Below are 25,903 nucleotides of genomic sequence, written 5' to 3' on the forward strand. Positions count from 1 at the left end.
CAGGGACACACTGAGTGGCAACTTTTGTGTGTGCATAGGCATGATGATCCATGCACACACGTACACACTTCACAGTCTCATGGTCTTACGGGTCGCCCTGGACACTGTGGCTGTGCATACATACACGTCCTCACCACTGCCTCTCCCGACCTAAACTGTCCACACGTCCCATGTATGAACCTGCCACCATGCACACGTGGACCTGTGCATGTCGCCACCATGCCCACACCACCATTCACAGACACCCAGCACACCCCCAGACATGCCTAACACATGCGGTCAGGCCCCTGTACCGGGAAGCCCGGGCATCCCTATGAGCCCAGCTGCAATGTGACATGAACTGGCCACTGCTCCCCACACCTGACACATACCACATCACTCTTGCTGGTGTAGACCCGGTCAGCTAGGCTCTCGATGGCGATCCACTTGACTGGCATCTTGGCGATGCGTCCCTGCCGGTAGTAGTCCCCATTGTAGATCTTCTTAGAGAGCCCAAAGTCCGCCACACACACGGACATGTTCTCGTTCAGCCTGCCCAGAATGGGGAGAGGAACAGAGTCACGGCATCGCCCCCTCCACCGGGAAGCCTGTCCTCACTCTCAGACACCTTTTCACCCCCTGCTCTGGCTGGCCTCTTTGGGGGTGAGGGTCTGTCAACCCCAGACCGAAGGGAAATGTGTTGCTTCTTGTTCCCTCCGTATGAAGTTTCACAAACACACCCATGTAACCAGCACCCAGATTAAGAAACAGAACACCGCGGGACATCATCTGTACAAGGAATACCACAGAGCAAAGAAAAAGCTGGAACTAACCAATATGCATGGCGACGTGGGCTCATCTCAACAATAGCACACTGAGCGAAAGAAACCAGACACAAAGAAGTACACCTTCCGTGATTCCGTGACATTTAAGAACAGGTGACTGAAATACAGGATAGTATTTTCCCTGGGGGCAGTGACTACAAAGTGCTTGAGGGAGCCTGCCAGGGCCCAGAAATGTTCTTTACCTTGATCCAGTGGTGGTCGTTTACATGAGTCTATAGACATAAACATGCATTTGGCCACACACCTAGAATGTGTGTGTGTTACCTTATCAGCATACGTTGATTTTTTTAAGTGTGAGAAAGGAAGGAACACATTACTAGTCCTGCCTGTAACCACCCCTCCCAGAGAAGCCACAGTCTTCGAGCATGGATTACTTTTGCCTGCTTTTGTGCTTTTCATAAAGAGAAGATTCTCTAATTTTTGCACCTGAGGTTCTAGGATCCTATTAAGAATTAATGATTTCTAGCCAGGGTGATGGGCTGGGGCAGTGACCAATCGGAACAGACCCTGGAGGCCCCTCACATGGCAGGAGTTAACCTTCACCCTCTAGGTCCAGGGAAGGCCCAGAGGATCATGGCAGGGAGGCAGAGAGAGGTGATGCTCAGGTATCCAGGCTGGTGGCTGTGGAGTGGGTGGGAGGTTTTGGGTAGTGGCGAACTGCCAACTGGGTAAGGAAATAACATTAAAAAAAAAATCATGTGTTTACTTTTATTTTTTTTAATGTTATTTATTTTTCAGAGAGAGAGAGAGACAGAGAGTGAGCAGGGGAGGGACAGAGAGAGAGGGAGACACAGAATCCGAAGCAGGCTCCCGGCTCTGAGCTGTCAGCACAGAGCCCAACACGGGGCTTGAACTCACGGACGGCGAGATCATGACCTGAGCTGAAATCGGATACTTAACGGACTGAGCCACCCAAGCGCCCCTTATTTATTTTTAAGGTAGCCTCCATCCCCAATGTGAGGTGTGAAGTCATGACCCTGAGATCAAGAGTTGCATGCTCTACTGACTGAGCCAGCCAGGCATCCCTGGAGATTTTATATTTAAGCGATCTGTACACCCAACTTGGGGCTTGAACTCACAACCCCAAGACCATGAGTCGCATGCTCTACCAAGTGACCTAACCAGGCACCCCTCAATATTGTAACTTAACAAAAAGGGGCAGATGCATAACAATGGGTTGTCTACTCTGATTTCCAGTGTCACTGTTCCATGGGGGACTTGACTAGGATCACACCAAGTTGCAGATAGAAAGGAATTTCCAGGGGTACCTGGGTGGCTCAGTTGGTTAAGCATCTGACTTCAGCTCAGGTCATGATCTCACAGTTTGTAGGTTCAAGCCCTGCACCAGGCTCTATCCTGACAGCTCGAAGCCTGGAGCCTGCTTCAGATTCTGTGTCTCCTTCTCTCTCTGGCCCTCCCTGCCCCCCACTCTCTCTCAAAAATAATCATTAAAAAAAAAAAAGAAAGGAATTTCCATTTTGACTGAGCCTGTTGAAGCCTTTACATAAACGTTCCAGTTAACAGGAAATACAGGGAACAGAGGAACAAGGCAAATGCCACCGCAAGGAAACAGACACATGCCTGTCACATCCTACGAGACAAGTGTCCTGGTCTCTTCCAAAATAATATGATGTAAAAATAGAAAAAGGTTGGGGGGGGGTCTATTCCAGATTTATAAGGACCAAAGGGGCATAACAGCTAAATGCAGTGGCGGGGGAACCCTGAAGAGATTCTGATTTGGGGTAAAAAAATAAAACAGCCCTAAAAGACATTTCAGAGGACAACTGGAAGAATTTGAATATGGATTGGATGAGAGGTTATGTTACAGAATTACGGTTAATCTTAGGTGTGACAACAGAACTGTAATCACTTCCATGTAAGTCCTCATTCTCAGGCGATACCTACTGAAGATTTAGGGGTCTGGTGTCACTATCTTGGCAACTCACTTTGAAATGGTTGTGGAAAGAAAGAGAATAGAAGAGAATTTCAACAAGGAGGGTATATACAGTGGGGGTCCACTGTACAGTTCTTTCAGCTTTTCTGTAGGGTTGGACTTTTTCAAAATAAAAAATTGGGAGAAATACAGAACTGTTCATATTCCTGAGAGTCGCGAACAATGAAACATCTTACACAAGATTCTGATTCTCCAGCTTCAATTTCTAGGAGTCCAATATTGTAATGTAACTGATATTCTAAGCCTGTGTTTATACACACACACACACACACCGCTCTCACCTTAGCTCAGTTCTGGCCTGTTTTCTGGCTTGTACCCAACCCACCATTATTCAGTGTGGCCCCTCCCCAAAGGCAGCCCGGGGAAGACAGCACAGAGGGAGACAGAGATGGGGCTTCAATGTTACTACGGTCATCAGTCACCTCTGCACCTCTCATGCTACCCACTGAGCCAACCCTCTTGCCTCGCCTGTCTCCACATCCAAATGCCCCTCCAGGATCTCAGTTCCAGGCCCACATCCTCCAGGAATGCTTCTCCAACTCCCTTGCTGACCTTTCTGTCCCAGTCCTGAGTTCTGGACCACCCTAGAGGTAAGTGTCTAGACCCCTCTCCCATCTTGGAAGGAGAGATGGAGCTCCTCGGGGGGTGGGGATGTCTTTGGAAGGCTCAACACTCACATGCAGTTTCTGGCAGCCAGGTCTCGGTGTATGAATCTCTTGGTACTCAGATACTCCATGCCACTGGCAATGTCTGCCATGAACTTCACCAGCATCTGAGTGGGCAGGAACTGGAGGCAGCCCAGGAGGGAGTAGAGGTCAGCAGAGTCCATGAGATCCATTCTTCCTCCCTCCTTCCTTCCCTTCCTGTGTGTGCCTCACTTGGCCCTGCAGTGGTTTCTAATGGCTCTGAAAATTAAATCCCACCTCTTTCCAATAAGGCCCTATATAATCCCCTCCTGCCTTCCTCTCTGAGTGGATCTACTGTCCTTGCCCTGGACATAAGACACACGCTCCAGCCAGGGGCCTCCTTTCTGGTTTTCAGACAGGCTGTTGCTTGCTCCCACCTCTGAGCCTTTGCCTATACTGTTCCCTCTGCCAGGATTGCTTCCCCCAAGATCTCCCCAACTCCCACCAGCTGGCTTCTCCTTCAAGGCCACCTCCTTAGTAAGACCTTCTCTGTCCCCTCAAACTAACTGCCTGGCTTCTCTATAGTTCATCTGACTCTATTTCCTTCCTAGCACTTACATTATCTTATTTGTTAACTAATTTACTGCCCGGTGTCCCCACTGGCAGAGAGCTCCAGGAGAGCAAGCTCTGGGTCACCATGGTTTGGGTCACCATGGTTTTCCCAGTGTCTGAGCAGCGCTGGGTCCCTCTTAGGTGCTCAGTTAATACTCGTGAACCAGACATGTAAATGTCCCTCACCACTGGCTGGTCCCCGAGCCGGGAATAGAGGAGGAAACTGTGCAGGTCTCCATGTTTCATGAAAGGTAAGATGACCACAGGTGCCGGGAAGCCCTCTCGTTCAGAACCCTGGAAACAGACACCTGAGCCCCCCGCCCCCCACAGGCAGCCCTGTCACTCCAGTTGGACAGGAGGGGAAGCCATCCCCTCCCTCAGCTCTGTCTCTCCCTTCCCCTCAAATCTCTCCCTTCCCCCCAAATCGTTGGGGGCGGGGGACAGCAGTGGCAAGGACTGAACTTCAGAGAAGCCATTTCCAGCACTGTTCCCAGGGAAGTTTCCAGAGCCCTCCTGGGGACCTCAGCTATTTCTGGGAAAGGTCAGAGGTCACATTCCAAGCTGAGGGAAAGAAGGAGGGGGGAGCTTGCTGACTCTGAGGAATGGGAGGGAGACAGGGAGCCTGGAGGTTTGATCTTCTCAGTGCCAGAGGGAGGGGTCTTCCTTCTAGGGTGGCCTCCATGAAGCCTGCAGATCCCCTAAATCTGCCCCTCCCTCACCAATGAGCCTCATGACGTTGGGGTGATCGAATTCCTTCATGCAGACGGCTTCACTCAGGAAATCCTCCAGCTCCGATCTTGTGCAGATGGCAACTTGGAGGGGAAAGGAAGGTGATGAGGAAGGGAGGGGAGAGAGGACTCTTTCTCTCCTCTTCTCCTCCATCATCATCATCATCATCATCATCATCATCAAACATGATTACTAAGTACCTGGTGCTGCACTCAGCACTTTACATATATTAACTCATTTAACCCTCTGAGGTGCCACTATTATTTTCCCTGTTTTAACAATGGGGAAACCATGGCACACAATGGTTAAGGAATCTGCACACACAGCTTGCAAGCGGAATAGGCAGAACTGAAGGCCAGGTGGTCTGGCTCTGAGGCCCACGTGCAAACACCATGCAAGGCTGCTTCCCTGGAGATCCATACGATTACTCTGGACGCTGGCTCACAGAGTAAGCTATGTGACTTGCCCAAAGTCACATAGCTGGGATTCAAACCCAGGTGGGGAATATAACCTGGTACATAAGAAGTGCTCAATAATGAATGAATGAGTGAGAGACCGTTGAGTCCATAATCCAAGCTTTTAGCCCCAGTGATTCAGAAAGGAATCTTCTTGCCTAACCACCAGGTGCAGCCTGACCCTCAACGCCTCTTTCCTGTATGGAAAGGACTTGGGCATGGACTCCCTGTGCTGTGTGACCCTGGACTGGCTCTCACCCTCTTTGACTATGTAAATAATATAGTCGCAGTCCACATCAATGACACATACTATATACCCAGCATTAAGTGCTTTGGCTCACCCTAGGAGGCAGGGAGATTTTTATCTTTTTTTTTCCCCTGGATGAAGGATGGCAGCTCAGAGAGGGAGAGTCACTTGCTTGAGATCACACAGCTGGTAAATGATGAAACCAGGTATGCCTCATTCCAGACCTTTTCCTGCTCTGTTATGTATCACAGGAGCTAGTCCCCGAAAACTACATTTCCCAGGCTCCCTTTCATACTGGCTTCCTGTTGGGAGTTTGCCCATGGGAAGCACTGATGGCAGACTGGCAGGTGCGTAGGAGGAAGGGGAGAAGTCAGGGTATTTCACCCTGTCTCTTACTGCTTCCAGTCTTGCTTTGATGGTGGCTGTGCCTCCTGTGTGTTTCAAGCTCCTACAAGGTAGCCGCTAACTCCTGTGATCCTAAATCCCACCAGGCGTCCCTGGCCATGGGCTCTGGTAACACCATTTCCTCCCTCTGCCCCTCAGGCCTTGGGGAGGAAGTAAGGTACTGCTGCTGCTAATCTCTAGGCTGCCTCACTGCTCCCAGTTATTCCTGCACCGTTGTAGTAAACCTCCTCATATTACATTCCTTCTGTTGAAGTACCTGGCATGGATTCCATTTCCTTTCTGGAAACCCTGAGATTCTGTGGTGGGGCTAATTTGCTACTAACTTTTCTGTGCTTCTGCCTCCTTAGGGGCATAGGAGAAGGGTCTAGGGCTAGGAGACGGGGGTCCCATACGTGTGCACATGCAGCCATAGACTCACTCTTCATTGTCTTCACAGCCACCTTGAGGATGGAGTCATCCTGGTTGAGCTGGCCCTCCATCACAGCTCCGAATTCTCCTATGGGGGACCAGAGGGAGACATTGACCTCAGGGGCACTTGTGGAAACTGCATTTCCTGTGACTGGGTAGGGGTGGGGAAGTGAAAGACTTCATGGTTCAAGGGAATACGTGTGTGCGCTAGGTAGGGAACTCACCTTCTCCCAGGGTCTTCCCCAGGGCCACCTTATGACGGTCCACCATCACATCCCGAAGCTTCTCCTTCAGCTCTTCATTGATGCCCAGGCTGTTCACTGCATGGGGGGTGGGAGTGGACAGAACCATGGAGCAGGGCTGACATTCAGGCGACATTCAACATTCGGACATTTGACATTCGGATGTCAATAGGGATGTACCCATTGTTAAAATATTGAAATACTTCTGCATTCATTCAAAACCAGCTACTGCCCTGGAGCACCTGGGTGGCTCAGTTGGTTAAGCATATGACTCTTGATTTTGGCTCAGGTCATGATCTCACGGTTTGCAGGTTTGAGCCCCGAGTTGTGCTCTGTGCCGACAGCTCTGAGCCTGCTTAGGATTCTCCATCTCTGTCTCCCTCTCTCTCTGCCCTTCCCCTGCTCTCTCTTTCTCTCTCTCAAAAATAAATGAAGTTAAAACTTAAAAAAAAAAAATCAGCTACTTCCCTAAGCACACACCCTACCCTAGATCCTCCTCTAGATCCCTGAAACTTCTCCCAAACCAGCAGCTAAAGGGTTAGAACTTGGCACATGATCTTGCACCACTGGGCACCCTGACTGGTCAGTGTCCTACCATGCCAGTTGCTAAAAATATTTCTTAACTTTTTATTGAAGTAGAATCTGCACAAATCATAATTTAGTAGCTCAATGGATTTCCACAAACCAAACACAACAGTATAATCAGCACCCAGGTCAAGAAAAGACCATGACCGGGGCGCCTGGGTGGCGCAGTCGGTTAAGCGTCCGACTTCAGCCAGGTCACGATCTCGCCGTCCGTGAGTTCGAGCCCCGCGTCAGGCTCTGGGCTGATGGCTCGGAGCCTGGAGCCTGTTTCCGATTCTGTGTCTCCCTCTCTCTCTGCCCCTCCCCCATTCATGCTCTGTCTCTCTCTGTCCCAAAAATAAATAAAAGACGTTGAAAAAAAAAAAAAAAAAAAGAAAAGACCATGACCTGCCCTCTCAAGAGTGGCCACCTTCCTGACTTCTCTTGCCATAGATAGGCTTCCTCTGTTTGGGGAGATTATTATAAACATGGAATCACATAACATGTTCTCTTTTGTGTCTGGCTTCTTTCAGTCAACACGGCGTCTATGAGACAGCTGTAATGTGGTTGTGGGTAACTGCAATTTTTTTTTGTTGCTATATGGTAACAGTTCTCAAACTTATTGGCCTCAAGACCCCTTCACATTCTTAAAATTACTAAGGACTGCAAAAAGCTTTCGTCTTGGGGGATTACGTATACCACTTACTGTATGCAAAGTCAAATGGATAGATTTTAATTTTTAAAATTTTTTAAAGTTTATTTATTTTGAGAAAGACAGAGACAGTGAGAATAGGGAAGGGCAGAGAGAGAGAGGGAGAGAGAGAATCCCAACCAGGCTCTGTGCTCTCAGCACAGAGCCCAATGTGGGGCTTGAACCCATGAACCGTGAGATCATGACCTGAGCTGAAACCAAGAGTCAGAGGTTTAACCAACTGAGCCACCCAGGCACCCCAAATGAATAGATTTTTAAAACAAGAATAAACAAGCACACATTTGTTAACCAATAGAGTGATGACATCAACACACATTGTAGAGCTTCTGGAAGACTCCAAGGAACACGTGTGAGAGAACAGCAGTGTAAAAGGGCAAATAACATCTTGGAATTACTATGAAAATAGTTTTGACCTCATGGACCCCATACAGAGGTCTCGGGGACCCCTCCAGGGACCTGGATCACACTTTGAGAACTACTCTGCATGTTACTTCATTATGGCACCATGACCTCCTTGCTTCCTATTCTTTCTCCTCTTAAATAAATGTCTTTCCCAGCCCCTTCTGGTATCTCCCTGGGGCCCCGGTAGCCTTCTCACTGTGCGCTGGGAAGAGACATAATTCTGTCCCTTTTCTTTCTGGAGTTAAGTCTCCTCAGCTGGAAAGATGAAGAGATTTGACGAGGTGGCCTCTGAGGTCCCTTCTTAGCTGGGACACTTCATAACTCCACAGTCCAACAGAGAGTCTAGAGTTCTAAGAGCCTATGATTTTCAAAATCTTAGGGGTCTAGGGGCACCTGGGTGGCTCAGTCAGTTAAGCGTCCGACTTCAGCTCAGGGTATGACCTCACCATTTGTGAGTTGGAGCCCTGAATCAGGTTCTCTGCTATCAGCGTGGAGCCCTCCTTCGGATCCTCTGTCCCCCTGTCTCTCTGCTCCTCCCTCACTTGTGCACATGAGCTTTCTCTCTCTCTCTCTCTCTCTCAAAAATAAATACTTAAAATTTAAAAAAAAATCTTAAGGGTCTATAGTATTACAACATTAAAATTTTTTCATTTAATGTTTATTTACTTTTGAGAGAGACAAGAGTGCGAATGGGGTAAGGGCAGAGAGAGAGGGAGACAGAATCAAAAGCAGTCTCGAGGCTCTGAGCTATCAGCACAGAGCCCGATGTGGGGCTCAAACCCACACACCATGAGATCATGAGCTGAGCCGAAGCTCGATGCTTAACTGACTGAGGCACCCAGGCGTGCCAAGAATTAAACCTTTGATTGTTTCGGCCAAGATCAACCCTACCTCTCTAACATTCTATAATTCCAAGAGGCAGTTAAGAGGATGGACTTCAGAGCAAATCTACCTGGGTTCGGAGCCCAGCTGTCCAACTTACAAGCTGTGTGGCCTTGAGGAAGTTACTTAACCACTCTATACCACAGCTTCCTCATCTGTTGACGTACCTACCTCATTGGGTTGTCATGAGGATTACACTAAGTGATATGTACAGAGCACTTAGGACAGCGCCCATCACATAGGAAGTGCCAGGGTTGGCTGTCATCATTGGCTTCATCATCATCAATGATCCTCATCCTCATCGTTACCATCATCATTATCTTTATCATCATCATCATTACAATGTCCTAGGGTCCTGTGGCCCCGGGGTTTGGTTTTTCTACGATTTATTGTGTCTAAGACTCTATTATTCTTTTTTAAAAATTTTTTTTTAACATTTATTTATTTTTGAGACAGAGAGAGACAGAGCATGAACAGGGGAGGGTCAGAGAGAGGGAGACACAGAATCTGAAACAGGCTCCAGGCTCTGAGCTGTCAGCACAGAGCCCGACGCGGGGCTCGAACTCACGGACCGCGAGATCATGACCTGAGCCGAAGTCGGCCGCTTAACCGACTGAGCCACCCAGGCGCCCCTAAGAGTCTGTTACTATAAGGGTCTGTGTGGTTTCACAGTTCTGTTGTTCTTATGGTCTGTGGTTCTAACAACCCAGCATTCCAAGACTTTCAGAAACTTTTGGTGCATGCATCGACAGAAGCCTAGCAGGCCCCAGTCTCTACGCTCATCATCCCGCACCAGGGCAGGGAAGCACGGGGTTCACTTACAGGTGGCTTCAGTGGTCCGGCGGCTGTAGGACTTGCGAACACGGTACCTGACCACCAGTTCACCCCTCTCCACTGTTGGTTCAAACACCTCTCTGGGGGGAACAGGCAGGAGGTGAGGGCAGGGCAGAAATGAGTGGAACCCCCTCCTTCCAACAGCAGTGAAAGTGACCACCCTAACCCCAGGCCCTGCCCGCCCTCTCCTCCATCGTTTGCTGAGCTTGTCTTGGATTGCTACCTTCTGCCTCCCTCCTTGTCCTCATTCCGATTCTTGCTAATCTCTCATCCTGTACCAGCCTCCTCATGGTCTCCCCGACTCCAGCCTCTCTGTTCCAATCCACATTAGCCTTCCTACTCATGTAGTTCCAACTCACCCATAGCGGGTCTCCTTCTTCCGTCGGTGGACGAGGAACAGGGCCAAGATGAAGACACAACCAGCGGCCACAACTGCTCCCAGCAGTACATACCACCAGGGCCATGAGAAGGCAGGGGCTGGGGGCTCACTCACTGTCAGGGGGTATGGGACACAGGTCATGGCTGGGGCTCTGGATCCTGCTCCCTGGGACCCAAAGGGGTGATGTTGGAGGGAGGCAGATGAGGAAATATCTGATGAGACATGTGGCAGGTAGGTGTGTTCACTTATCCAGGGAGACTGGATTTGGGTGTGAAAAACAGGTGAGCAAGGGAGAGAATGCGTGTAGCATAGGATGGGTGTGTGTGGGGGGGCGTGTGTAAGGAGTGTGAGGTTCACGCATAGATGGCTAAGGAGTAGTCTTGAGGAGTGTGTCCTGATGAAAGTGAAATGCATGTGCAAAGGAAAGGTATGTATATATAGAGAGTCCGGTGGGTGTTGGAGGAGTTTTGGGTATGCGAGTGAGGAGTAGTCAAGGAGTTTTAGATACAATTAGTGAAGAGTGATTTGTAAGGATGTAACTTTGGTGCAAGAGGAGTGTGGGAAGGGCAGGTGAAGAACATGGGATGAGTGAAATGGTGTGCAGAAAGGTGGGAGTAGACGTGTAAGGGATGGGAATGGGTACATGTTAAATGTAGCAGGAGTTTGGTGTGGGTGTGTGCATAGAGTGGGAACAGGTAGGACTGGCAAGGGGCGAGGGAGTAACGTGTAAGGAGAGTTGAAAAGTGTGGACCCAAAGTTTTCCAGCATTTGCAATGTGAGATATATGGTGAGTGTGTAAAAAGCGTGCAGAGTTTGTGAATGCGAAGTGTGGGTGTGATTGGGTTTGAGAGGCATGTGTGAGGAACAAAGGGTTGTAAAGCTATGATTGGGAAAGAAGGCTGGGAGGAAAGGAGGCTGTGGAAAGGGTTTGCAAAGAAAGGCAGGAAGGCATGGGAGGAATATTTAAGGATAGTAGGTTGAGTTACAAGAGGTGAGCTGTCATAATGCTAGGAGGGTACAATGGGTGTAGGAGGAGTTTTTGAGAATTGCTGAAGAAATACTTGAGAGGGATGGATTTGAGGGGGATAACTGATCTATCTATCCATCCATCTATCTATTCGCCCACCCATCCATCCCTCCTTCCATCCATCCATCCACCCACCCACCATCTATCCATCTATCCATCCATCCACCCATCCATCCACCCACCATCTATCCATCCATCCACCATCTATTCATCTATCCATCCCTCCCTCCATCCATCCATCCACCCACCATCTATCCATCCATCCACCATCTATTCATCTATCCATCCCCCCCTCCATCCATCCATCCACCCACCATCTATCCATCCATCCACCATCTATTCATCTATCCATCCCTCCCTCCACCCATCCATCATCCATCCACCCACCCATCTATCCATCCATCCACCCATCTACCATTCATTGAGTACCTACAATGTGTGAGGCCATTCCAGGCAACCCCATCAAGGACCACACAAACCCCAAAAGTAGAGGATTAGAACGAGAAGTTTGAGAAACACGGAAAGCATGTCAAAGAGTATGTGTGTGGTGATGGAGTCCTCACTGGGAGCTGAGGGAAAGAAAGGAGGAGAGAGGGTGCGAAAACCCTTACCTAGCAGGTGGATTGGTTGTCCTTGCCCTGTGAGGAGAAAGGACAGAGGGAGGACATGCTCAGAGAAAGCAAGACTGATGTGACATGGGTGAGGCTCTCAGTAAGCTTCCGGGGTAGGAAAAGAGCCTAGATTGGGGCAACACTGAAAGGTACATGGAGCAAGTCAGGGGTATCTGGGCAAGACATGGTCCTTGTGAGTCAGTTGGAGGGGGCTGAGCATGAAGTTACCTGGGCGCCAGGACTCCAGGGGCACAGGGTGGCTCCAGGGTCCATCCCCAGCAGCGGTGTAGGCTGCCACACACACGGTCAGGTTGGGCACAGTCCCATCCCCCTGCAGCTCCAGGATCACCTCTCTCTTTAGCCCTATGTCCATTAGCACCTAGGACATCCAGATGTAGCATCAGGGTAGAGTCCCAGGCCTCCAACTCTTAAGACTGCACCCTTGACCTCAAGTCCTCATCTTTTTCAAAGCCTCCTCCTCACGCCCAGCCCCTCACCCTTTCTCCTCCTACCCTTCATCTCTCACCCCCATCGCCATTCTCCATCCCCACACCCAGCCATCAGCTCCACCAGGACTGGGCCTTTGCTTCATTCGCCGCCTGTGCTCAAGTGCTGCCACTGTGTGTGGCACGCAGTACTTCTGCTGAGGGACTGAACCCTCATCTTTCCACCCGTGTTCCCCTATTGCCTCGTAACTCCCCGCTTCCCACTCCATTTCTGCACCCCAGGGTGCTGCTTGTTCCAACACCACTCTTGTGCAAATTAGGAAAAGTCACCCCTTCTTCAAGGCGTTATACAATTATCTGCTATAAAATTGTCACAGTACATCTGTAAGTGTACCGAAACGCTTTTTACAATGATTCGTAAATAGCTATTCCCTGACCCTCCCCTGGACTCCTTTAACTTTCCCAGAAAGTGCTCTCCTAGGTGTAGTGTATCCCATACTACCCAACCTGCACAACTGTCCATGTCCACCCTGTCATCTCCTCCCCCACTCCCTCCCCCCGGCCACTCCGCCCCAGCCCAGCCAACAGCACCCACCTCCGGAGTGTCCTGGCCTCGATAGGCCAGCCGGTACCCTAACAGGGTGCCCTGCAGGGGTGCCCTTGGCTCCCGCCAACGCACGAGGGCTTGGCTCCCATTCCGCATGGCACTAACGTTCTCAGGGGGGCCCAGGGGTACTGGAGGACAGGGAAGAGGGGAAGCTGGCACCCCACCTCTTCCTGCCCCCTTCCCCTGTTCCCAGGAAGCGGGGGCAGGGTGCAAAGGGCATGCATGTGGGCAACTCGTGCAGCCCTCCCATGAGCAGAAGCGCAGGGAAGAGGTCTGGGAGAGATGCCAGTGGGCCGTGCTGAGGAGTCAGGGGGTGGACAGGAAGGACTAAGGCCACATGGGGTGAATGGGTAACAGGAGCTGCTGGGGGTGGCATCGATGTAAGCAAGGTCCAGCAGGGCAGAGAGTGATGTCTGCCCCACACCAGCTCCTTCTTACCTCCCTCCGGTGTCTCCACAGGAAGCCAGTGGGTCCAGGGCGAGGGGCCCTGGCTACTGGTACAGGCCACCCGGATGTGGTAAGGAGTGTGAGGGTGGAGGCCACCCAGCCGAAGTTGGTGAGGGGGGACGGATGCTTGCAAGGTGATAGGTTCTTTGGGGGGGTCTGGCTCTCCCAGCCAGACACCCACCCCATCGTCTGACAGCACAGCCTGGGGAGAGGGAAGGAGCATGAGGACAGGATGGCCACGCAATTAAACGAGGTGGTCACCCAAGTTGATGGTGGTGGTCCTGGTGTGATTACACAGCTTTGCAAGGATGTGTGTGCGTGTGCGTGTGCGTGTGTGTGTGTGTGTGTGAGCGCCGTGCTGGTGTAACATGGGCACGTGCATTTGCAAAGCAAGGAGACCACCTGGTTGTACAATGTGGCTCTATCATCACTTGCAGAAGCCACTTCTGGCAAGACTTTCCCTCCCTGAGCCTCAGTTTCCTCATCTGGAAAATGGGGGGCTTAGAGGACCAAATACCTTACAAGGCTGCCTAAAGGATGAACATAGGACAAGCTGTACAGAACATGGCAGGTGGTCAGCATCAATAAAGTGACAATGACATTCAACCACGGGCAAAAGTAATGTCCCGCAATAGAAGTCAGAAGAGTGGGCATCTCTGGGGGTTGAAGGATCCTTGCAGGGGGTCGGGGAAGAGTCTGCCTCTCGATTTGGAAGGATGGTGACGTGGGTGAATATTCGTGTTAAACAATCTAGGTTTACACCAAAGATTACGCACGTTATGTATGCTATATCTTAATAAAAAAGAAAAGCCCTTTATAAATCGGAACGCCTTTGACCCTGACCTCAGCCCTCAGTGTGGGTACTGTGTGTATACCCATTTACAGATGAGGACCCTGAGTATTGGAGAGATGGAACCACTTGTCCAAGGTCACCAGCTTGTCACTGACGAAGGTGGGAACTGAACCCCAACCTATCGTGCAAACTTCTGCCCTACTTACGGTGAGAATGTCCATTTAAGAACATCAGTGATAGTCATGGTACTTCTGTTCAGAGAGGCAGTATAGCCTTAGTGCTAGACGTAGACGCTGGATCTGGGCTTCAAATCCAGCCTCTACCGTTCCCTAGCTCTGTGCCTTAGTTTCCTCATCTGTAAAATGGGAAAACAACAATGGCTTCCTAACTTGCAGGACTGACTGAATTGATGCTTGTAAGCGCTTAGAAGAGGGTCTGTCCACATCGGGTGTTTATTATTATTATTATTATTTTGTGCATGTGTGAGAGGCTGCCTGGCTACCAATGTCAAACTCTGCACACTCTGCACAAAGGCACAGGCTGGGACACTCACCTGGTCCCCAGGAATAGCACGATCAGCATGGCAGAGGCCACAGCTGGGGATTGCATCTGCAGAGCCCTGCCACACAGAACCACAAACCCTCTACAGCCACACAATCACAGCCCCACACCGCAAGGATGCTGCCTCCCGCCCCCCGCAACCGGGGAGCCAGCAGGAGACCTAACCGCTCCTCTACACCGTGTGTCAGAAGGTGTTTACTGCTTTCCGATGTGAACTCAAGATTCTTTGGGTCCAAGTCCTGGCTTGGATATCACTTGCTGTATGACCTAGCATGAGTGTCTTTACTTTTCTGAGTCTCTATTCCTATCTCTGGAAAATGGGCATCCAAGAGTCCCTACCTGGCAGGGTGTGAGGTTTAATGACACAGTGCACGTCAGGGGGTCCGCGCATCATATCAACATCTAACATTTCTTGAGTGCCAACACTGTATCAGGCAACCTGGTCAGTGCAATCCTGGATGAACTCATTGGCTTTTTACCACCACCCTCTGAGGTCAATTTCTTTTTTCATTCCCGTTTTACAGATGAGGACAATGAGGCCCAGAGCGGTTCGGCAGCTTGCCCAAGGTCACACAGACCCCTGTGGGGAGAGGAGATCACCACGAGGCCTGGCCATATGGTGGGGAGTGGGGTGGGGGGAAGTTGTCCCATGCCTGCTCTCTGACCTGCAGTGACAGATGGGAAGGGGAACCTTCGCTGGGACAAAGGGGACAACAGGGACATGGGTCCAGACAATCAGCCTCCCCGTGCCCACTCACACTTCTCTTTTCCCTGTGACCCTCCCATTCGAACCCTCTAGCCCCACGCCAGGCGCAGCAGGAAGTGAGCCCTGGAGAGGGAAGAGGGACACACTTCCGCTTTCCTTTGACATTGGACGCATGTGGGTTGGGGGTACAGCAGATGCCTGACCTGGCATTTGAGGTCTCCCAAATGGGCCCTGGCCTCGGGGATTAAATCAGTTTTATCCCTTTTAGCCAATGGGAAGGGCAGATCACTTCCCCTCTCTGGGTCTCAGTTCCTTACCTTGAAAACGGAAAGATTAACAGATTACGTTTCTAGGGTTAAAATGACAAGCAAATGAAATTATGTCCAGGGCATGTAATTACAAGAAAGACAACTCTTATTTAATCACGCGCTGGCTCTGAATAGTCTCTTAGGAGGTGAGGAGGACTGTTTGGGTTTGGGGAGATGAGGGTTCGAATCCCACCTCTGCCACTTCCTGGCTGTGATCTTGGGCAGGTTGTGTAACTACTCTGAGCCTTAGTTTGTTCATCTGGAAAACGGGTGAATCCATAGACCCTACTCCATAAACACGCAAGGGGGTGTGCACAAAGCCTTAACACAAGGCCCGGCACAGAGCTGACACTCCATAAAAGCTGGTCATTGTTAAGTACTGTCACCTGCCATGGCAGGCACTGTCCCACCCTTATTCCAACTTCCAAATCTCAGAGAACTTCAGGCCAGAACTGGGCTCGTACTCAGAGATCTGCATTGGTTTGTTTTTCTTACTGTAGAATAGGAACAACTTTGATGCAGAAGGGCTGGGTCTAGAGCATTTCAGGTTCCAGCAAATGTTCCCTAATCTAGGTCTGGCCCTGCGCTGGGCAATCGTGAGGACTCAGTGGTGACCAAGACAGCTGGGACCGGCCCCCTCCCAGACCTCACTGTCTGGTGGGGAGACACACTCACCCCCAAAACAGTGACACCCCAGAGTGATCAGGGCTGGGATGGGAGACGTACAGGGCTGCGGGCACCTGGAGGTGACAGAGATGGCTCTGGATCACCTGTCTCAGGATTCCCTCTCTGGTCAGAGTCAATATTACTAATACTAAAAAAAGTTAAAGCAGCGGATAGTCTATCGTGCATATCCTATGTTCCAGATACTATGGTAAGTTTGCTACTTGCATTTACTCACTGAATTCTTAAAACAAGCCTATCTGCCCATTTTACAGATGAGAGAACCGAGGTCCAGTGAGATTAAGTCACCGGTCCATGCTCCTGCAGCTGGCCGCTGGTAGAGTCAGGATTTGAACCCAGGACGTCTGGCTTAACTCAAGGCTCTACTGCTGGTCAACACACGAATGGCTGGTAAGGGCTGGTTTCTCAGGAAGAGGATGGGAGCTTATGAGCGGTAGAAGGAGGGCCAAGGTCTCACCTGCAGGGTACAGTGCGTGAGGGGGTAGATGCCGCTCAGGCCTGGGGTCCAAGCCACCTCCAGCTCTGTGGGCTGACGGGAAGCCAGGTGGAGGTTGTGGGGCCTCTGGGGGAGCACTGTGGAGAGATGAGTGGAGGAGCTGACCCTGGGGGGCCTTGGCCCAAAGCTCCCCGCCCTGCCCTCTACCCCAGCTCTGACCTTGGGCCCAGACCTCACACCCTCTGACACCCAGCTCCCCAGCTCCCTTTCCTGTCACCTGTGATTGTGGCTGTGCGGGATGTGGTGACCCCCTTGGCATTGTGGGCTTCACAGGAGAAAGAAGACGTCTTGTTCAAGCCTGGGGAGTCACAGAAGGAAGGGCCCAGTGTCAGAGAGGCCAAGAAGGGGTTCCCGGGCCATGCTGGGCCACCTTCTACCGCCTGACAGGGTCAGTCTAGCCCACATGGGCACCTGCTGCATGGGAGAGAGGGGGGAAGGGCGATGAGTTGGGAATGCAGGCCTCCATCCTCAGATGCAAAGACAAGGACAGGCTGGCGGCCTCAGTCCTGATGCCCTACCACACAGACACACATACATGCAGATACACACAGGGGCACACACACACAGAGACTTACATACCCATACATTCACACACAGAAACACATACTCATACATGCACATATAGACACGCAGACACATACACTTATGCACAGAAACACACACACAGACACACACACACACACACACAGTCACATACTGGGACAAACGCGGACACGATCACGCTGAGCCACACAGGCACACGTAGAGGCTTCTATACTGAATGGACACACACTTAAGAAACAGGCCTTCACCGGTGTGTATAAAGGTAATGTTTGCTCACTTATAAGCTCTAAGCTCAGCTCCTACCAAGCCCCCTCCCCCTCCCGCCCTCAGTGGCCTCCCGGTGTTTCTGGAACACAGGCCATCAGACATCAGACACGTTCCCACCTCCTCAGGAACTTTGCATTTCTCTGTTCCCTCCGCTTGGATCAGTCTTCCCACAGATGTGCACGTGGCTCCCTCCTGCCCTCCTTCACATTTGTTACTAGACCCCACCTTCTCAGCCACCCCGCCCCTGGCTGTCTTGTTTAGAGCTGGGAGCTCACGTCCATTATCTAGCCACTCCACTGCTTTACTTTTCCTCTGGTTCTTCTCATCACAACATACTTTACCTATTACCTTGTCTTGCTTAGTGTCTACTCCACTACGTCAACTCCAGGAGGGCAGGGGTTTCTGTTTTTCCCCCAGCTGTATGCCCCAGGGCATACAATGGCCTTGCACACAACAGGTGCTCTGTAAATGCTTGTTGAACGAATGGATGAATTTATGTGGATGCCTTTATGTACGTACTAATGAACGTTGTGGGGCGTGTCTGTAGAAATGCCAGCGTGTGTAATTCTATGGGTGAGTTAATACGTGTCTTGGATAACTTTCTGGGTGTCTGGGGGTGGACTGCCTCCCCTCCCCAGTGTGGTGCAGGTGGGGACACAGGCAGACATGCACACATGCACCAAGACAAGTACAGAGACAAACAAGAGGCGCAGACACACAAACACAAAAATACACAGATTCACACACGAGGAAATATAGACACACACACAGTGTCTGGGTGACAGGATGTAAGAGGACCAGGTCTTGAGTCTGTCAGGGTGACCGCAGGTCTGTGTGTGCCTGTGGATGTCGTATACCTGTGTGTGTATCTCCTGCCTGTTCTGCGTGCGTGAGCCCGCGTTCTCACCACCACCATCTACCCGCAGACACAAAGTTTCCTTTTCTCAGTCGGCACAGGGAGTGGAATGAGGGCAAGTCGGCAGCCGGGGCCCGGAAGGGGGTTGGGCAGGGAAGCTCCTCAGCGCCGCTGCCCAGGCGGCAGATCCCAGCCAAGGTCAGGTGCCCGGCCGCAGCCCCCGCCGGCGGGGGAAGGGCAGGACAGCCCCGGGCCGACTGCCGGAGGGGGCGGGGAGCCTGGGTCCGGTCCAGCCACCTGGCACGTGGGGGCCCGCCAGGGTCACCGCGCGGGGGCTGGCGCTGCCCACCGGAGGAGCCCTGGGGCAAGAAAGAGTTCTGGAGCCTGGTCCTGTTCCGACCGACCGCAGCATTCCTGCCCCCGCGTGAGTCACGGGGCGCCCCCCCCCTCCCGCTCTGGAACTTCCGGCGGCCGGGTGGGGGGCGCGCGGCCCAGGATCCCCCTTCCTCGGCGTCAACGCGCGCGCACCTTGAGGACTAGGAGAGCAGGGATGGAGGGGCCTGGGACCCCCTCTCCTCTAGCGGGCTGAACTTCCTCGACTAGAGCAGGCCCACTCCAGATGTGCTTTCCAGATGCACTGTGCACTGTCCCTCGCCCTCTCCGCTCCCGCTCCTCCTCCCCCCCACGCCCGCGCTTTTTCCGAGGGAATCAGAGGCATGGAAGGAGAGGGGGCACGCCCTGAGTCAGATCAAGGGACAGACTCACACAAACGGACAAAATTCCTTACAGCACCCCCCCCCCCAACCACGCAGACACAATGAATCATACTTAACACACGGGGGCCGTTACTGGCACAAAAACAGAAAACCCGGCTCTGGCTAAGCTACACAGAGGGCTGATGCTGTCGCAAACACGCCGTGACACAAATATACACTCAGTGACTTGTGTGTATATACACAGGGACTGACATTGATGCACTTTATAAAGAGACACACATACATCCACAGACATAAACGTACAACACAACAAACACCTAGCAACACAAGACAACATCCAGCCAGGCTGAAACTGAATTGAAATACACACACCAAGCAACAAACGTACACTGAAGTTGAAGTGGGCCCACGAATACATACCAGGACGTGAGTGAGGTGAATGTTGACTTGCTTGCAAACAAACACAGCCAATCCTTCAAACACAGCTGGACACTCAGGTTGCTTCAGACGCATTTCAGACACAGACTATACAAAAACACACGCTTGCATAGACACACAGGACTGACGCAGACACACAAGCTGCCCTGTGCACATAGATGGCTCAGACCTACATATACCCTAAGTTTATCTACCAAGAGAAAAGCGGGGCTGAGGTTGATACGCAGGGAGACAGGACAGAAGTAGAAGGGTGTTGTTACTGCCTGCTGTGAATCTTTCTCTTCCTCTCACACATGTATGCGCGTGCACGCACACACAGATGTCCATGTGACGGTCCCATGCCAACACACTCACCCTGTGACATATACATAGAAACCACAAAGACATCCTGTGGACACGGACAGCCACAGTCCGTGGAAACACTGAAGAAACACCAGGTTGTCCACTGATACATCCTGAGTCCACAAGGAAACAGATGCCCACACACACACACACACACACACACACACACACACGTGCATTGGCAGCCCCTGAGAAACTTACAAAGACTTCGGCTCAGGTCATGATCTCACGGTTCGGTACTTGAGTGCCTGCTTCAGATCCTCTGTCCCCCTTTCCCTCTGCCCTTCCTCCCCCCTCTCAAAAATAAATAAATAAAGCATTAAAAAAAAAGAAGCTGGAGCGCCTGGGTGGCTCAGTCTTTTGAGCATCCGACTTCGGCTCAGGTCATGATCTCACAGCTGGTGAGTTCGAGCCCTGTGTCGGGCGCTGTGCTGACAGCTCAGAGCCTGGAGCCTGCTTCGGATCCTGTGTCTCCCTCTCTCTGCCCCTAACCCACTCACATTCAGTCTCTGTCTCTCTCAAAAATAAATAAACATTAAAAAAATTTTTAAAAAGGAAAGAAGGGGCGCCTGGGTGGCGCAGTCGGTTAAGCGTCCGACTTCAGCCAGGTCACGATCTCGCGGTCCGTGAGTTCGAGCCCCGCGTCGGGCTCTGGGCTGATGGCTCGGAGCCTGGAGCCTGTTTCCGATTCTGTGTCTCCCTCTCTCTCTGCCCCTCCCCCCCTCATGCTCTGTCTCTCTCTGTCCCAAAAATAAATAAAAAAAAAAAAAAAAAAAAAAACGTTGGAAAAAAAGAAAAAAAAAATAAAAAGGAAAGAAGCTGGCCCTCCCTAAAGCACATCCTCATACGAAGAGGTTGATGCTGACAGATGCACTGAGGCACAGATCCAGAGGGACATGGATACATACACACCCGGACCTCACACACACACTGAGACACACACACAGACACCCTCCCCATAGAGCTCTACCATACACCGATACACACACACACACACACACACACACACACACACACGCATGGATCCTCTCGCGCCTGTGGGGCGGGGGGGGGGGCACCCATTTCTCCTTCCTGGGATGGAGTGGAGGACCTATACCCCCTCCCTCCCCATCTCCGGGGTCCTGCCAGGCTGACTCAAGCCCCAGAGCCATGGGCCTGAGTCACCCTTTTAGGGGCTGGCATCCTCACCACCTCTTCCTTGTACACTCAGGGCCCCCGGAATGTTGAGAATGTGGACACCTCCCTCTACCTCCGGAGACCCTTCAGAGTCTCCTCCCCACCCCCATCCCAGAGGATTCAGGCAGCAGGTGGGGGGGTGTGTGCCAGAAGCTGATGCCTTCCAGGGTCCAACTGCCTCCCTCTGACTGATCCTCAGCCCTCTGTGTTCCTCTATCTCTCCTTCCTTAGTGAGGGCGAAACCTCTGTGTCCAGGGGCCCTAGCTCTGCCTCTGACTGCTCTGTGATCCCAAGCTAGGTCCTGCCCCATCTATGTGGTGCAGAAGAGGATGGTCACCCTGAGGCTAAGAGAGTTTCTACTGTCACTCAGACCTCCCTGTCCAGTCTCTCCATCTTGGGTTACCTCTGTGGTCTGTCCCTTCCCGTGTCTCTTGTTCTCTCTCTCTCTCTTTGTAACTGTCTTTCTCCCTCTTCCACTTTCTCCTCCTCTCTCGGCTTTTGGCTCTGTCCCCCCAGTGAAACTCTTCAGCTACTGAGGTGGGCAGGGTGGGGGAGGTGGAGAAGAGGAGGGCATGGTCGATTCCAGTGCCCTGCTTGGGGGCAAGCACTGACAAAGGGGCATCAGCCCCCCCCCACACACACACATTTGGGCCATGGAACAGCTCAGAGGAAACCCAGGACAAAGAATTCTATTCAGACAGGCTGGGGTGACGAGACAGAAGGACAGGGAGACAGACACACACACATAGAGAAGCAGAAAGAGAGAAACAGAGAGAGCTGGAAGGCAGAGAGACAGAAAGGGACAGAGAGAGCACACAGAGAGAAATGTGGGGATATGTAGGGACAGAGACGCAGAGGCAGAGAGACTCAGAGGAGAGAAGCAGGGACAGAAAGAGCCAGACAGTGAAGGATAGAGGGACAGGCAGACACACGTGAAGAGGCATGAAGGGCTCCCTTGCTCCCCACCTCCATCCTGCCTGGCCCTCCGTGCTGAGTTGGCCGCGTCCCCAGACTTACCTCGGATGCGCAGTGTATGCTGGGGGCCACGGCCCATGACTGGAGTCAGGGGGACAGCATCCTGGAGCCAGAGTAGGTCCACGGGCTCTGGGGGTCCCTGGGCCCAGCAGCTCAGGTTGAAGGGGGTATTGGCAGCCATGGTCCTGTCCTCCGGCTCCTCCAGGAAGTAAGGCAGGCCTAGGGAGTGGTAGTGGATGCTGAGGTCCCTCTGAACCCCCCAGGTGTCTGACTCACCGCTAGGATAGGGCAGGCTTCAGATGCTTTGACCCCTGTGTCTGATCCCTCAGGACACCCATACTTCCTCCCGATGCCTGACTCCTCATGTCTCTACCCCCAGAACACGTGATCCCAGTATCTGACTCCCCCACCAGTGTCCGAACTCCAGGACTCCTGAGTCCCTTACGTCTCTTTTCCAAAATGTCTGGCTCCCAGTCCTATTTTATCAACGAGGAAAGTGAGGCCCCCAGGGGTGGAGGAGAGGGTTCAGTGGCACCTCTGGTCCCTTAGCTGATCCCCAGAATGTCCTACCCCGACCATGTCTGACCCCAGGACATGCCACAACCCCCAAGATGCCTTCTACCCCAAGACATATAATCTCACCCAGGCCTGCCCCCAGTAATTTAGAGACTTCCCAGCTTCCCGACCCCTAACAATCTCTGACATTCCTAGGCTGTGAGTCCCCCGGGGGACACCCTGAATTCCCCAGCACCCTCTAATCACTCAGGCTTCTTGCCCTCCCATGACCTCTGAGCCCAGGGCTCACCCTCCAGCCCAACATAGCCAGGCTGGGACAGGAAGGTCTTTCCTCCCAGGTTCACGGCACACTGGTACCACCCCGCGTCCGAGAGCTGCAGGGATGAGATTCTAACAGGGCAAGAGGAGAGACAGAAAGGCTCAGGGTCAGAGCTGCATACTGGGAGAATTGAAAGAAGGGGTCTGGACTGGAAACTCTTCGGGGTTAAGAAGTGGGTACTATTATTAACTCATTTTACAGAAGAGGAAAGTGAAACCCAGGGTTACATCACATGCTCGAAGCCACATAGCCAGCGAGTGGCCACACTGGGGTTCCAGCTTGGGGGGGCTCCTGCCCATAACCTTTCACCTGCCATGCGATGGAGGTCCGGGGGCTGGGGGGGGAACAGGGGTCAGGAGGCATGCGGTTGGTCAGGGTGGGGCTGGGGGGGTGGGAGGGGGAGGCTGAGCACCTGAGTTGGCTGACCACTTTCCATTCATCCTCCCCGTCTTCGCCCAGGGGCACCTGCATCTGGGTACTGTCCGCCAGCTCTAACACCTGTCCATCCCGAAGCCAGGTCACCTCAGGGGGCTCCCCCTGAACCTTGAGCTCACACCGAAGGGTCCCCACAAGTCCCCGGGCACCGGTGATGTTCCTTGGACTCTCCACGAAAGGGTCTGCCTCAGCCTGTGTGCCTGCAAGGAGATGGGCAAAAGTTAGCTCAGGAACCCCTACTTTCCTCCCAGCCTGCCAGGCCCTTAGGCCCACATAGTTGTAAAGTGACCTCAGCAGGGGGGGTGGGGTGGAGGGTGGAGGCTTTGGGGGAGGATGGGAGCCTTCCCAGGAGACTGGGGTCCGGCCTCCATCCTTCCTACAGGGGCCCCCATCCTACGTCTGTTGGGAAGTAGGCCGGGGATCTGGCAGCCTCCCACGCCCTGGACTGCCCAACAGGGCCAGCCCCGGCCCCCGCTGCCCTTCCTTAGGGTCTCTAGAGACCTGACGGATTGGGCTGGTGGATGGTGGGGAAGAAAAAGAGGTGGGGAGGGAGAGAAGAGAGAGAGAGAGAGAGTAACAGGGAAGGAGAGACAGAGACAGAGAGAAGCCAGACAAAGTCAGGCATGAGGAGTCGGAGACAGCAGGGAACGGAGACTGGAGGAGAGACACAGAAAATAAGCGATGAGGAAAGAGACACCCCTGAGAGGGGAAAAAAAGTTGGGGGGAGAGACACAGAGGGAAACAGACAGAGAGACGACATCATAGAGACACTTAGAAAATAGGGAGAGATGAAGACAGAGACCAGGACAGAGGAATGAAGCCCCCCAGAGATGGTGGAGGTGAAGCTAGAGCCAGAGACCCCTGGCCCAGAGATGGAGTGGACAGTGATGGGGTAAGGACAAGTGGGGGGTGACAGTGGCGAGGGTTTTCCTGAGAGCTCCGGAGCCCTCCTCATCCCACTGCTTGACTTAGTACTCCTTTCTGGAAGATTCCTTCCGGGGCAGCCCCCAGCTGAGGTCCTCTCCCCAGGGCCCCCAAGTTAAGTCCAGCTCCACTCCTGCCCCCAGTTTCTCTGTCTGTCCGTCTCCCTCTGTGTCCATGTCTTTCCGTCTCTGACCCTCCCAGTTTCTGTTTCTTACCCTGTTCCTCTCTGAGCCCCTTTCTCCCCACCCCCCCCACCCCCGGCCTTTCTCCGTTAGTGTCTGTGTCTCCCTGTCTCCCTGTCTGTTGTCCTGAAGACACTTCTCCAGCGGGCCCAGACTCCCCCAACACCTGCCATAGGCCCCCCCCCAACTCCGCTCCCTCCTGCCCCAGCCCAGCCACGCTGGCCTTCCCCCACAGGCCCCTAGCACTCACCCTTGGGGGCCACGCACCCCCAGCAGCACAGCGCCCAGCACCAGGCCAGCAGGACCCTGCCCATCCTCGGGGCACCACTCCAACGATGCCAAACTTTCCTCAGAAGTTGCCGGGCACGCCGTGGGGGTGGGGGCAGGGCCGGGCTGTCCCCAGCCCTCCCCCCAGCTCCGGGCTCCCTGGATTTGGCACTGCCTGCCTGCCACGGAGGGCCCCTTGCCGGCTCTGCTCAGCGGCCGCCTCCCCTGCTCCCCTGCCTCCTACTCTCCCTCCCAGACTTCGGGCAACCCTTTCCCCGCCCCTGGCTCCCCCTCTGCCTCCGCCCACAGGACGGAGCCCAGGGGGCCACCTGGGCTTGGAGGGGTTAACCCGGGGAGGAGAGGACCAGCCCTGTCTTAAAGGGGCCCTGGAGCGGAGCGAGGCTGAGGAGGGGGAAGGGGCCCCGATGGATGAACCCCTAATCCTGGGCCAGCGAGGCAGAGAGGCTAAGCTCGTTATCCTGGCTCTGGGCGATGTCCCTCTGGACTCTCTCAGTGTCTGGTAAACATTCCTCCAGAACTCCACTCCGCTCTCAGCCTATGCGACTCCCCCCTGCCCTGCCTCCACCCCACCCCCAGCCCAGCCCCAGCCCCAGCCAGACACTCCCCCTCGCTCTCGCAGCGCCGCTGATGAGGACACACACACACTCAGATGTCATCCACACACAGAGGCTGGGACAGCAGGGGACAAGCAGGGGCACGTTGCTGGCCCACGGACCCACTCAGACAAGCCGGGTCAGGAACTCCGTTCCTACAGAAACTCAGAAACCAGGAACGGGAAGACGCGGCTCAGTGGGCATCCCCTGGATAGACTCGGGCAGACATGGATCCTTGTAACAAAAAAAGACCCATGTGGGCGCAGAAACAGGACGCCAGCGTATGGGCACTCACAGGGGTGCCCGAAGATGTGGGTTGGAGTCTCAGCTCTACCTTTAACTGTGTGACCTTGCCATTGACTCCCCCCACCC

The 25,903-nt window shown here is 52.9% G+C and overlaps 1 protein-coding gene across 2 annotated transcripts in view; it reads right to left on the bottom strand.

Moving 5' to 3' along the window:
• Window positions 1–25,448, bottom strand: part of AXL (AXL receptor tyrosine kinase) — a 34,771-nt gene extending 9,323 nt beyond the window's left edge. Inside the window, exons 1-18 of one of the 2 annotated variants that reach the window (XM_049621985.1) lie at window positions 24,901–25,448; window positions 23,522–23,744; window positions 23,080–23,180; window positions 22,317–22,493; window positions 17,179–17,259; window positions 16,923–17,038; window positions 13,405–13,615; window positions 12,955–13,094; window positions 12,142–12,292; window positions 11,914–11,940; window positions 10,256–10,388; window positions 9,885–9,976; window positions 6,485–6,580; window positions 6,271–6,348; window positions 4,736–4,828; window positions 4,203–4,324; window positions 3,456–3,565; window positions 372–531 (exon numbers count right to left, since the gene is read on the bottom strand). In XM_049621985.1, coding sequence (XP_049477942.1) covers window positions 372–531; window positions 3,456–3,565; window positions 4,203–4,324; window positions 4,736–4,828; window positions 6,271–6,348; window positions 6,485–6,580; window positions 9,885–9,976; window positions 10,256–10,388; window positions 11,914–11,940; window positions 12,142–12,292; window positions 12,955–13,094; window positions 13,405–13,615; window positions 16,923–17,038; window positions 17,179–17,259; window positions 22,317–22,493; window positions 23,080–23,180; window positions 23,522–23,744; window positions 24,901–24,964 — 2,175 coding nt within the window. In that variant the 5' untranslated portion in view covers window positions 24,965–25,448. The remainder of the gene's footprint in view (window positions 1–371; window positions 532–3,455; window positions 3,566–4,202; window positions 4,325–4,735; window positions 4,829–6,270; window positions 6,349–6,484; window positions 6,581–9,884; window positions 9,977–10,255; window positions 10,389–11,913; window positions 11,941–12,141; window positions 12,293–12,954; window positions 13,095–13,404; window positions 13,616–16,922; window positions 17,039–17,178; window positions 17,260–22,316; window positions 22,494–23,079; window positions 23,181–23,521; window positions 23,745–24,900) is intronic. The other variant, XM_049621986.1, reaches the window with a different exon arrangement.
• Window positions 25,449–25,903: the final 455 nt, after the last annotated feature.

Source organism: Panthera uncia (assembly GCF_023721935.1).
Source record: "Panthera uncia isolate 11264 chromosome E2 unlocalized genomic scaffold, Puncia_PCG_1.0 HiC_scaffold_19, whole genome shotgun sequence".
Classification (NCBI taxonomy): domain Eukaryota; kingdom Metazoa; phylum Chordata; class Mammalia; order Carnivora; family Felidae; genus Panthera; species Panthera uncia.